The following is a 12,337-nucleotide window of genomic DNA, read 5'->3' on the forward strand; positions in this document are numbered from 1 at the left end:
ATACGGGCCCAGACTCACACCAGACCAGCAGGTGTGCTTCTCTGCTGAAAGCAGTTAGTTTAAATTCCCAGCTTAGGAAGGACAGGCTGTGGTCTTGGCACAGAAAAATTAAACCATGTGATATTAATTTCAACAATGTGTAGACTAAAAAAGAAAAGGGGAAGAGAGGATAATGCCTAACTCTTCTGGGGGGAAAAAAAAAAGTGAACTGTTAAGTTCTGTTCTGCCTCACCTGTTTAAGAGTGAAAAGGATACTGATATCAAAATGAAAAAAAAACCCCAAACCATGACTTAGTAACCTCTATATTTGCAAATGCGCCTTGAAAATATAACCTGACTGTCATAAGGGGTCAGTGGTTTTGTTCACTTAAAAAGTTATTTATGCACAATTCTGTAAGAACAATTAGATGGGCTACAAATGTAATAAACTGAAAGGAGTACGAGACAATGAATGTAGTTTTTGACCTTTACTGTGTAGCCTCTTAATAGCAAACCACACCATTTTTTCCATGCTCTTTGTCAATGCCACTGAGATGACAACTAGGGTGGGATTTTAATACTTGGGAAAGGAAGTATTTATTACTTGATATTTAGGAAACACTACTTCATTACTTTGGAAAGCTGCCATTATTTTGGCATTAATGCTCACAAAGGAAACAAATAGGGAGTACTTGCACCTCTTGGAGTATTGTTAAGTTTGTGGTTGATATTTTAGAGGAATTTTTAGATATTTAACTTGAGATACCTTAAAGAAACTGATATACATTTATTGGATGCCTAGCATATGAGGCAGCTCACATGAGAACAGTCCAAAATTCACTAGTCATTTCTAATACCACAGCCAGCATTCCCTGCATACCTCATGAGGCAAATAGTGTAATCATAATATTTCTGAATTACAAAACAGATGGATTACATGACTATTGCTTTGCCACATTCGAGAACAGAACTCAGAATTACGCTAGTTCTTGGCCTTCATCTAACATTTAGACCATGCTCCTTTTACAATTTCATTGAGGTAGCTATGCAAATATTCTTAATATTGTCTAGCACCTGTAAAAGACTCAGCTGAGAACAGTTAATGCTTGTAAGCAAGCAAGCGTTATTTAACTGAATTCCCATCTTGCAGGATGTAGCCACACTGAATTCTTAAAATACACGGGCAAAGCTCTACCTATAAATTGCACAATCTTAAGACTCCACCCCTATTCCTGCCTGCATGTGTTCTTGCTTTTAATCTGTATCTCGCAATAAAAACAAGATTGCTCAACAAGGTGTTGATACCAGAACCTGGTATCTCATGTTATCACCCGTGCTTCAAGACTCATGTACAGAAAAATGGAAAGAAGTGATATAAAGGGAGATTTCTCGTAGATACCATGTAGTAATACTTTGTGGCGTTCATTTTTGAGAGCCAGATAAGGAAGTCCTGACAACAGGGTTTACAGGACTTAGTGGCTAGTCAAGACTAAAATTTGTACCTCTGCTTTTGTGAGCTGTTCTCGCAGCTTCTCCACTTCCTCACGGAGCTCCCGAATAATGCGAGCGTTAGGATCTTCGTTCACCACGGCGTGATTAACGATGTTCTTGGCCCTGTCTGCATACCTCAGTGTTGAAAGGGTCTCATCATAGTTGTCTGCTGCTGGGCTTACTGTTGCTACCATGGCAGTCTTGCTGTTACCTCCAAGGCTATCCTAGAAAGTGGTAGAGGTTATAAAATTAAAACAGAAGGTTTCTTTCATTTTACCCAGTCAATGAACTTAGGCAGCAAATAATAACCTGGGGTTGGGAGTAGATGGGGGCAACTGATAACAGAAACATTTTTGTCAGAGCTCCACAGTTTAAAATTAATATTTTAAGCTTTGTAAATCAGTAAAAGTTGTCATTTTCAGTCTTGTTTGGGTTGTTTATGGTTTTTTTAAGCACATTTAGGAAATGTCATTCTTGGCCTTCAGAATTAGTTTTAGTTTTAACAGGAATGAAAATAGTCCATTTTTAGGGCTTTATGGTGCCTAGTAAGGACTTCAGAGGTTTACTTCATGTTTTCTGCTTAGGTTTATAAACCAGAAATCTAAGCACTTCAGCATTAAACTTCTCAGATACTATTGAACAAGCTCAGGAAAGACCATGATGAATTCAGAATATCTTATTTTAAAGACTGGAAGCGAGACGTCTCCAATAAGCACTTAATTTAAATTACTTAAAGATCTCTTCATAAACAATATAGTTAACTTTATTCTTATAAACATTTCAGAATGGGGCCCTTCCCTTCCCCCCACACTTACAGCTCACAAATCTAAATCGAGTTATGTAAGACATTACCCTTTCGGAATTCGGTTGACAGAGAAGGGTGTGAAACCACATTCCTGCAAGGCAGTGTATCAGGGGAGTGGAGGAAGGAAGGAAGAAAGCGTTCAATCTTTTTATTGATTGCAAAATTGTGGTTTACAATTTTGGCCAGACTATAAAATATAATATTCTGGTTTAAATTTTGCAGCTAATCTTTTTTTTGTTTGGTTGGAGTTTTTTGGTTTTTTACTCAATATCCTTTTCTGAGACGAACCATGCCATTAACTTCCATCTTTAATAACCCATGAAATCTAGGTCAGGCATTGCCATTAGAACAATCTGACTACATTAGCTGCTTGTCTAACCATTTCAATTACAAAGCACACACGTAACTTTCCCTAGCAATCATTAAAACACCCCTTTAAGTATTTCCTTAAGACTCTCTTTTTTGCTGCATGATGCCTAAAATAGTTTGACAGCAGTCTGGCTCCTTCAGTGGTCAGACAAGCACTGACCACACAGACTGATGTTGCTTCAGTGCTACACTGGTAGCACTCTGCTGTCTCTGGTCATGCAAAACGGCTGCTAGCTCTTTGGGTAGAGAATATAATTTCATTTGTATAGTGTTCAGCACAGTGAGGTACACCAGCATTGTTAGCACTTGCAGGTAAGAGTATTTATAGAGAAGTCAATTGAAAAGAACAGCCTTCTGACCGATACCAGCATGGTTTTTTTCTCATCTGAGGAGCAGCCAATGTTTACTCCAATAAATACATGGCTTGGGAGGATCCACTCTGTAACAGAAATGTTTTTCCAAAGCATCTACTGAAAACTTTAAAATGACTAACAAGAGCACATGACTCATTCGATAGGATTTCTGGCTCTACAGAAGCCAGGACCTTCTTCAATGCATCAACAGTTTTCAAAAATTAGGAACACAACCCCTGTTCTGCATAAAAAGATTAAGTTTATCAGGGAGCTGGCCAGGTACTTCGCTTCCAAATCAAACTTTAACAGTTTGCACTTTGGGAACCTCCTTCACTGCACTAATTAGCTCCAAAATAGGATTAATTCATTATTTGAATTGCAACTCTGCTGTACAGGCAGCTGAGAACGCTGTTACAGTGATACACTGTAATTCACAAAACACCCATTATAAGTTGGGTAAAGTTGCTCTTGTATTGTAGCTATTCAAGCCCAATGCCAGACTGTCCAAAAAAGTTTTATGTATAAAACCGTTGTGCTGATTTCACTGGTTTCTTTAATGTTAAGCAAGAAAGGTAGGCGAATAGTAAGCCAGCCTCTCATTAGTGAAGACAGCATCTGCAAATTACCCTGGAAAGGCTGGGTTTGCATGTGGTAGAGAGACACACAGAGTGGAAATAAATAACTTCTTTCTAAGACTAAACTAACCCGGTCTTCTCTAGCACCAAGATTATTGTGAAAACAACTTAAAATGTAGAGATCAGAAATTGTATTTTTAATAGCAGCCGTCAGTAAAACATGCAGCGCTTCTGATTAAAATGGGAAAACAAGATGTTTGCGCCAGTACAATTTGACAAAACCAAGAAGTTAAAGCACTGACAACTTATTTTGCTTCCTACACATAAACTGATGCCAGTCTTCAAGCCTCCTCTTGCAATAACATTTTTCACCTGGTACTTTGTCTAAAGATCCTCAGTAAAATTAAACAAAAAGTGTTAGATCTCAATGTCTCCTGAACTCTAGTAGTTTCTCAGATTTGTGGAGAGACCTTATATGACACATATTCCTAGTGTTAGAACACATTTACTCCACTTCGGCATCATAATTCAAAGTTGAAAGCTAGAGAGAAAGATAGCCCACCATCTCATGGCTTCTACAAACAGGCCTCTTTAAGCCAATAAATCCTTCCTTTGATCTTTAATTTAAAAAATGTTTAAATTTTCCCCTTTCAAAATAAAGCTTCTCTTCAATGAGCTTGTTTGTAAAAAATCCAAAAGCCCCAAACCTTTTGTTTGCACTTAATATAGCTGGATGTTAAAGACACAAAGAAGGTTTGCTTGAAAGAAGGCAGAACAAAAGTGCGCTTCTATTTATGAACTAAAGCAAGTGCTGTGTATGCCCATCGTCATCATAGCTACAATGCATCAGACAGGTGCTAAACAGGAATTTCAGTCTGCTTGCTGGATTTGTTTAGAAATGGAACAGCATAACTAATTCTAACAACAACGCTAGAAATTCGTTAGGAAAGTTTCCACTCTGCTTGCTCAGACTATTACAGCCACATCAGGAACCCGAGCACACATGCCACTGGAGCAAACTGAAGCAAGCTGCATGTTGGTTTTGTTCCCATCTTTACAGAGAGCCAAAAAGCACTTGTTTAATTAAAAACTCAGTGTAAATATAGAGAGGCAAAAAATATATTTAAACACTAAGAAAGTCTTAGGGCAAGGAACACTGTGAAATGAGGATTTACTTTACTGTAGAAAAGCATAGACACTATTTCTGTTATGCCATTCTGATTTTTATGTAGCCCTTGTGACTGTACTATTTGATGTCCAGTATCTGTAATGTTTACATCGGGGAGAAGAGATAAATCATTTCACAGTATTCATGCTAAAAGTTTCATTAAAAGACAGCACTGAGAAAAATGAAGGGTTGTGGTGTCAAGGGGTTACATGAATAGAGATTTTATTTTACTCAAGCATTGAAGTCAACTTTGTTTTCAAATCTTCTTAAGGAAAACATCTTTTTAAATCTCCACACCTCTGTATAACCTGCAAATATCTTTTTCTTCCCACGTGTGCAGTTAAATCATAGGGACATCAAATTCAAACAACATCTAAAAGCATTGCTAAGAATGGGTGGGGAAGCAAAGCAGAGTATTCAAGACAACAAAATCTAGCCAGAGCACCTACAAAAGTAAGAGGACAAAAAAAATGCTGGTGGTGTCAAAAATCAGTTTCTTCCCAGATTATACCTTTCTACTAACAAATATCTTAACTGCTCCTTGATAACAATAAAAGAGAGCACAAGGGAAAAAAGGAAACTTGGTAAGTTAGTATTTCTATGAGACATGGTTATGAAACATCCTGCCAATCAAATGATGAAAAAGAAAAATTTAACAAAATGACAGGTTACAAAAATGAAAGTGAAGTCATCTACATCTGACACCTAATTCAATAATCCTTCAAAATCCAGCTCAACCAAGACCACTCAGGCTGTACCAGCCAAGATAAGATAAAGACAGACAAGCCACCTTTACCAGCAGGCAAGCTTTTTACAGGCAGAAGTAGCTACGCTTGTGTTTGCCACTCATTCGGAAAATGGGAGAAATCCAGATGACAACTATACCTAAAATCAAACTTGCACTCCCAAGATTTTTTGTCATAAGGCTACCACACTTTATGACCACTGTATCTACGAAGTGGGAAGAACAACAAAAACAAAAGCTTACCTTTTAATCTGACAAACATAAAACTCGTATTTAACAATTTGTTTTTTCATTTAGACCCTACAGATCTTCATCCAAGTGCCATCATGATATACTCTTTTTCCCCCAAAATAATACCAAATAGAGTCCTATACAGTACAGAAAATTATTTAACTGCTCATTTCACATGAATATGATACATAATGACTTCTGACCTGTTCCTCAGAGTGTAACTGGTATAACGCTCTGCAATTATACTCTGCTGACAAAAGTAGACTATATTAACAAATAGACAATTAGGAAAAGGTAATAGTCTTAATCAAAATCTTTACAGCTAACCATACCAGTATGTAAAATTCAGTTGCATGTGGCAATAGGCCAAATTAAATTAGCCCCAATGTTGTGTGTGAAGCTGTATGTAAAATGACCCATAAAAGATAATGTGCTTTTTTAAATTATTATTATTTTTTTAAAGTTCCTTATTCTTTAAGCCATTACAGGTCAGCAGAAAACAGGGAACATATTTAGTCTGTAGGGGTACTAATGGCTTATATCCAGCTAATTTTCCAAAGACAATTATGATTAACATCAAACCCAGAAAACGAGACAAAAGAACAGCGCTTTATTTCATTGAATGGGATTCTTCTCCCCTTTTCCTCCCTTTTATTTCTCTTTAAAAAAACAAGATCAGAGTACTTACTTTAAGTAACCAAGTCAGCACAGAATCACGATAAGGAACAAATTTGTTCTTGTTCTTGCCAGCAGCCTGGTCTGCCAGGGCAGAAATAACCAGCCCAAGAGTTGTGAGGGATCTGCACAGAGAACACAAGCAGCCATTAACAAGCATAAATATTCATCAGACAAATGCATATTTAGACAGTGACTTTCTCTCCAAAAACGAACTCCGAGGAAAAAGTTCCTAGTACGGTTTTGATCACTTTTCTCACAAAAGCTCTACTTCTTGTTTTCAGTATATGTTTTCAGCCTTAATAATCATGTCTTCACAATGCAACTATGTGGTAGTTGCAAAAACAGAAGTACAGAATTAAAAATGCCAATCATTTTAAATAGGCAGGGATCTCATTCAACCACTTAAGAGTATTGTATGTCAGAAAGAGTAGCAGAGGGAAGGGAAGAAGAAAACTACAAGAGCTTATATTGACTTTATCCTATTTTACAAGTATGCTGTATTTAGCAGTCATGATTGTACTGATGAAAAAAGCAAAAGAAATAATCACAGAGTCTTACTTGTTAATGTTGCTTCCTTCTTTCAGCCTGTCTCCTGCAGCACCAGTCTTAGTTGCCCTTTCACTACCCGCTAAGTCCACCAAACTCAGCTTGCCCACCTTCTCACCTGATGTCTGCAGAAGGAACCAGAGAACAGCTACTGTTAGTTCACTCAAATTAAGTTACATAGTTTGACGTATTTTCTAACAAGAATCAAGCTTCATTTCTTGGTGTAGAATCTCTGCAGCTGTTCCAAAACCTTTGAAAATCATTGGGCTTGAACAGTATCCTGTGTTAACTCACTAGCTGCTGCTTCAGAAACAATAGGAGGATTTGAAGTGAAGTCAGATACACTAATATCTTCAAGACATCTCAGAAATCTCCAGAGGAGAGGGTACACAGGGCACAGTAGAAAAATGTTAAACCAAGAAAAATGCAGAGGTAGTAAAGGCCAAGGAGTCAGAAAGACATGGTGTTTACAATCCCATCTTGAAAAGTCTCCTAAAAATCTCAGATTTTATACCAGGTTTCTTCTGTTTTTCAGAGACTAAAAATGAACATGATAAGAAGCACGTTATAATTTACAAAAATTATTACAGTTGCAAAGTCTCCTATATCCTTAACAGCCTCCTAGAAAGCAATCCAAGCTATGCAAGTATTCAAACCCATAACACAGATTTTGTTACAAATCCTTTTATTTCATTTGACCCAAAATGACATTCTGAAACACGCCATGAATTTCATATGTTAATTTGAAGTTGAAGAGCAAATTGTCTTTGAGAACAGTTTGCTCACATCATGCTTTTCTGCAGCATCTACAACTTTAGCATCTCAGTATCACAGTTGCAAAGTACTACATTCCCCTAAATGAACAGGATAATTAGAATCAATATGCTTTCAAAAATGTTACTCTAAGCCTCTCAAAATATAGTGTGATCATCAGGCCATACTGAAACTTGTCATTTCCAGGACTGAAAGGACCAGCAGATGGGAAAACAGAGAAATCTGTTCCAGAAACTCACATAGTGGTCGCTGGAAGATGCAGAAAAGACAGACAAGCAGAACTACCACCTTGCATCCACAGGCTGACCATGACCCCACAAAAATATGGATGATAAGAATGCAGTACAGCCACAGCAAAAACAGAATGACAAACTATGGCAAATCAAAAAGTTCAGTATAGTATGACTGCTGATTTGAAGTGCAAAGGGGGAAAAAAAAACCAAAGAATAAGGAAAATTGTTTGTATAAGAAGATTGGTGGAGATTGAGAAATAAGGAGGAAAAAAATCCAAATGCTTACTATGCTTTACATTGTATTCAATGTTTAGGCACATGCATGCCTTAGATTCACTCTGTGGACACTCAAAATTGCTCCAAAGCTTTGAAGACAATGAAGAATTGCCCAAGTACAGAATCTATCAACAAAGTTTAAACAGTTTTGGTATAGATCTATTTCAATTTTACTTTATCACCATTTTCTGTGGGGGATTAAATAATATTAACATAAATGTATTTAACATCCCTCCTCCAAGGAACATTTACATATAAGGAAAGGTAAAGAAAAATACTTTCACATTTAAATGTCTTTTAGATATTTAATATATATACATAAAAATATTAAAGTCATACAATGCAAAATTTTTGCAATGAGTGTTTCTCTTTATAAAGTTGATAATTTATACATATTTGCATGAAATAACCCCTTGAAAGAGATTACCAGATGTATACTTAGGTGCTCTTTTATTTTTCATCTACACATTATACCTTTAGTTTCTGCTCCAAGTCTGTACTGTACATTGTTGCTTAAAAAGAAGTGTTTCTTTAGTTTAGATTCTAGGACTAGGAGATCCTTCCTGCACTCTCCAGCAGGTCTGCTGCAACTTGGGGCCTGCATTTTTGCTTTCCATTTCAAAAAACACATTTCTACTTACAAACCTATTAAAACTGATTTCCCTACATTGGGGCATAAGCGCATGAGCATTACGAGGACTTAGCCAGACAAAGCCATAGCTAACTTGATCCAGTGCTAGCAGTGCACAAGGGCAGGAGACTGTAGCAAATGACGCAGCTCCAACCAACATTTCTATGAGTCTATGAAATACATTAAAGCAAGAGACACACATCCAAGCTTAACATTTCGACCTTCTCTTGTTTTACTTACCCCTGACTGCACATCATAGAGTGTGTGGGTGAGGATAATCTTGAAGACTGCATGGGACCGACTGCTCTCCTCATTCATGTTGGTTGCAGCCACTGTTCGAGATTTGTTGCCCTCAGACATCAAGGACTCGATGTCCTAGATACAATTTTCACATTCGTAAGCATATCTGCATTAACATTCTTTTCAATTATCTACTGAAACAATCTCATTGTGGTAAAATACACCAAGTATTTTCCCACTTAAGTTTCCTACCATTTATTCATATAAAGTGTAAGAAAAAATACTGTGATCTCCCCTTTAACAACTATAAATTACACAATGTTGTGACATGCATATTCATCCATCACCTCTACCTAGATATTAAATTACCAATACAAAAATGCACCTGGCTGCACATAGCAATACTCAAAAGCAAATAAAAAAGTGAGGAAACAGCAATTCATGTTTGAACACTGTAACATTTTAGCCTCAGTTGTCAAACACGTGTTCTTGAAATCTGTAATACTGACATAAGGCTCAAAGTTTTATAAAACAGAACTACCCTAAACATGTCATTATATTCCTCCTACATGTAAGAGCTTATAAAGTCCTCTGATATGTTAAGTTTTGATACTTGAGAAATATGCAGCTTGCCTGCTTCAGAGTTTTACAGCAATCCTGTAAAATAGTTAAAACTTTAGAGTCTTGGGCTTAACTTTTATTTAAGCATCTCTAGCTGGATGGTGCTAAAAAAACCAAAAAAACAATCAAACAAAAGACCACCACAGACCACTTTGACTCTGTATGCTCTATTACACAAAGCTGCCGGGCAACATGTAAAGGAAAAGCATGCAACGTGTCTTGTCTTAACAGAAACCACCAAAGGGAGGTAGATGAATAGCTGGACAGACTGCAATAGGAAGGACTGCACCATTTTCATGTTTTGCTTAAGATGACGGAATTCCATCCCATATTTACTCATTTCTCCCACAGTACATTGATGCTTCTTAAAGATTAGGACATTTTGTGAATGCATATATAAACATTGTCTATCTAGCAAGCAAGCTTCATGTAACATTCTTAAGTATTTGCCTTGTAAACAACCACTAGTTTATAATTCCAGTGTGCCTGTGTGCTACTGGTAAGTGAAATTACTAGGCAGTAGCATGACAGCCAAAACGTGGTACTGAAAGCCCATCTCTGCTAAATCCTGGTTCTGTAATTAATCATGGAACACTTTCTCATGGATACAGCATACACTCATCTTAAGTTTGGGAGGAAAGCTGTTTCATTAAACAGTTGAATTACTTCCAGAATTACTCAATAGTACAGGATGAAGATGAGTTTCTGCTCTTAACTCTGTTCTCCCCTCTGATCACAATACAACAATCCTACAGCTCTCTTGCTCTAAAATCCACGTTACTGCCATGGCAGTTAGGAGTAGCTTAATAATTTTGATCTGCTTAAGGGACCCTAGTGTTTAGGATGTCAATACAAGCCTTTCATGAAATTGATCCTTACCTTGTAGCTAGCAACAGCTAGTTTGGATAGGCCATCTACGTAAGGACCATAAACACTGTGTTCTCTAACTTTTAATGACTGACGGCTTCTGGTTGGAAAAAAAAAGTTATTTATAAGCACATGACTGACTTAAGACAACATTTACAGAAAGTCAGTTTCTCACTGACAGATCTCAAACATGATGGTCTTACAAATACCATAATAAAGCACAGAACAAGGACTATAATGCAAACAAAAAAGCCTTATGTCTACAAGTAAAATGTTGACATAGACATTTTTGTCACTTCATAAAAGCTAGCATTAGGGTGAGCTTACTCCAAGCTTTTAGTCTTACTACTTTATTTTGATTTAAAATGAAAGGATACTGAGGTCAGGAAGAAGCGAAAGCCATCCTACACAAATGCCTTAGATGGGATCCATTAAGGCAAACTGGTTATGGAAAGGAAGAGTGTATGACAAGACATCACAGTGCTGTTGACACACAAATTACTTACCCTTTTGGGTCAAGAAGATCTCTGACTTTCTCATTGTATATCTCCATGTAGGATACTTCCACTTTGAAACACTGCTCTTCATTTTCTTCTTTTTGTGCTCTTTCAAAGAGTCCACTGCAAAGTCTAGGGATTAATCCAGGCTGGTCGGCAGTACCCATCATTGTGTATGATTTTCCAGATCCTGTGGGAGTGAATCTATGATTAGTGTACATGGAACAAAGTTTCTTGCTGTGCAGAACACAGAAAAGGAAATAGAGAGAAGAGGTTAAAAAAAAATGTTTGCATTTCAGTGAAAGACGTTCGTGCAGTCTTCTACTTTAAGGTAACCAAAACACCATTTAGCTAAAGACTATTTAATTAAAAGGAAAAGCAAAACAATAAATTTAGTTCAAACTGACAGAAGACTTCTTCAGGTAGATATAGTCTTACTGCAGATAACAACCCACTAACACCCACATATGTGCCACAATGAGAAAAATCAGTTGCACAAGCATACGCATTTTAGCACATTACATTTAAAATTACTATTAAAGATATTTCTAACTGCAGAAGCAGAAAATATGAGTGATGCACTGAACTCAAGGACGATCATGGTCATTCCAAAGATTATAATCTACGGTGTGAGAAATAAGGGTAGCCAGCAGCAACAGACAAAATCCTATTTCTCATCCTGTTCACCTCATATCTAATGTTACAAAAGAGAAAAACATTTCTTATCTACATTAAAAGGCATTTCTCCTGAAACAATGTCACAACAGCCATGAAAAGACTCTTCAGTCAGAATGTAACACCATTTGCGTCAACAATATTTTTTGCTTACGTCCGGAAGGGACTTACCAGTTTGCCCATAGGCAAAGATGCAAGCATTATAGCCTTCAAAGGCATTCTGAAGAATATTCTCTCCAAGGCACTTGAAAACAACATCTTGACCTAAGAAGTAAAACACACAAGCTAACATTGTAACAAAGCAAGAGATATTTTTTGCTTGATTTGGATTCTTCAATAATTATGTAAAAGCAGTTAGTGTCTTCCTGCTGTTGTTGCCTGAATAGCATCCAGTATTTGCTCCCTCTACAGGAGCAAGACCATCAGCCAGTAGATGTGCACCAGATTTATACTACTGTAAAAATCAGAAGCTGTGATTATCATGCATATACCTGTATGTGCTTAAAACAACATCCTATCAATGTTAATATTCAGAAGTGTTATCAGCAGAAAATCTACTACCAACTGCAGAATTTAATCCACT

At 36.9% G+C, this 12,337-nt stretch overlaps 1 protein-coding gene across 4 annotated transcripts in view; it reads right to left on the reverse strand.

Moving 5' to 3' along the window:
• The window catches only part of KIF13B (kinesin family member 13B), a 129,671-nt gene that overhangs the window by 62,455 nt on the left and 54,879 nt on the right, over positions 1–12,337 (reverse strand). For all 4 annotated transcript variants that reach the window (XM_069805532.1, XM_069805530.1, XM_069805531.1 and 1 more), the window contains exons 5-11: positions 11,926–12,018; positions 11,089–11,269; positions 10,595–10,682; positions 9,095–9,229; positions 6,953–7,065; positions 6,405–6,516; positions 1,482–1,694 (exon numbers count right to left, since the gene is read on the reverse strand). In XM_069805532.1, the coding sequence (XP_069661633.1) occupies positions 1,482–1,694; positions 6,405–6,516; positions 6,953–7,065; positions 9,095–9,229; positions 10,595–10,682; positions 11,089–11,269; positions 11,926–12,018 (935 nt within the window). The remainder of the gene's footprint in view (positions 1–1,481; positions 1,695–6,404; positions 6,517–6,952; positions 7,066–9,094; positions 9,230–10,594; positions 10,683–11,088; positions 11,270–11,925; positions 12,019–12,337) is intronic.

This window comes from Haliaeetus albicilla, chromosome 18 (assembly GCF_947461875.1).
Source record: "Haliaeetus albicilla chromosome 18, bHalAlb1.1, whole genome shotgun sequence".
Lineage (NCBI taxonomy): Eukaryota > Metazoa > Chordata > Aves > Accipitriformes > Accipitridae > Haliaeetus > Haliaeetus albicilla.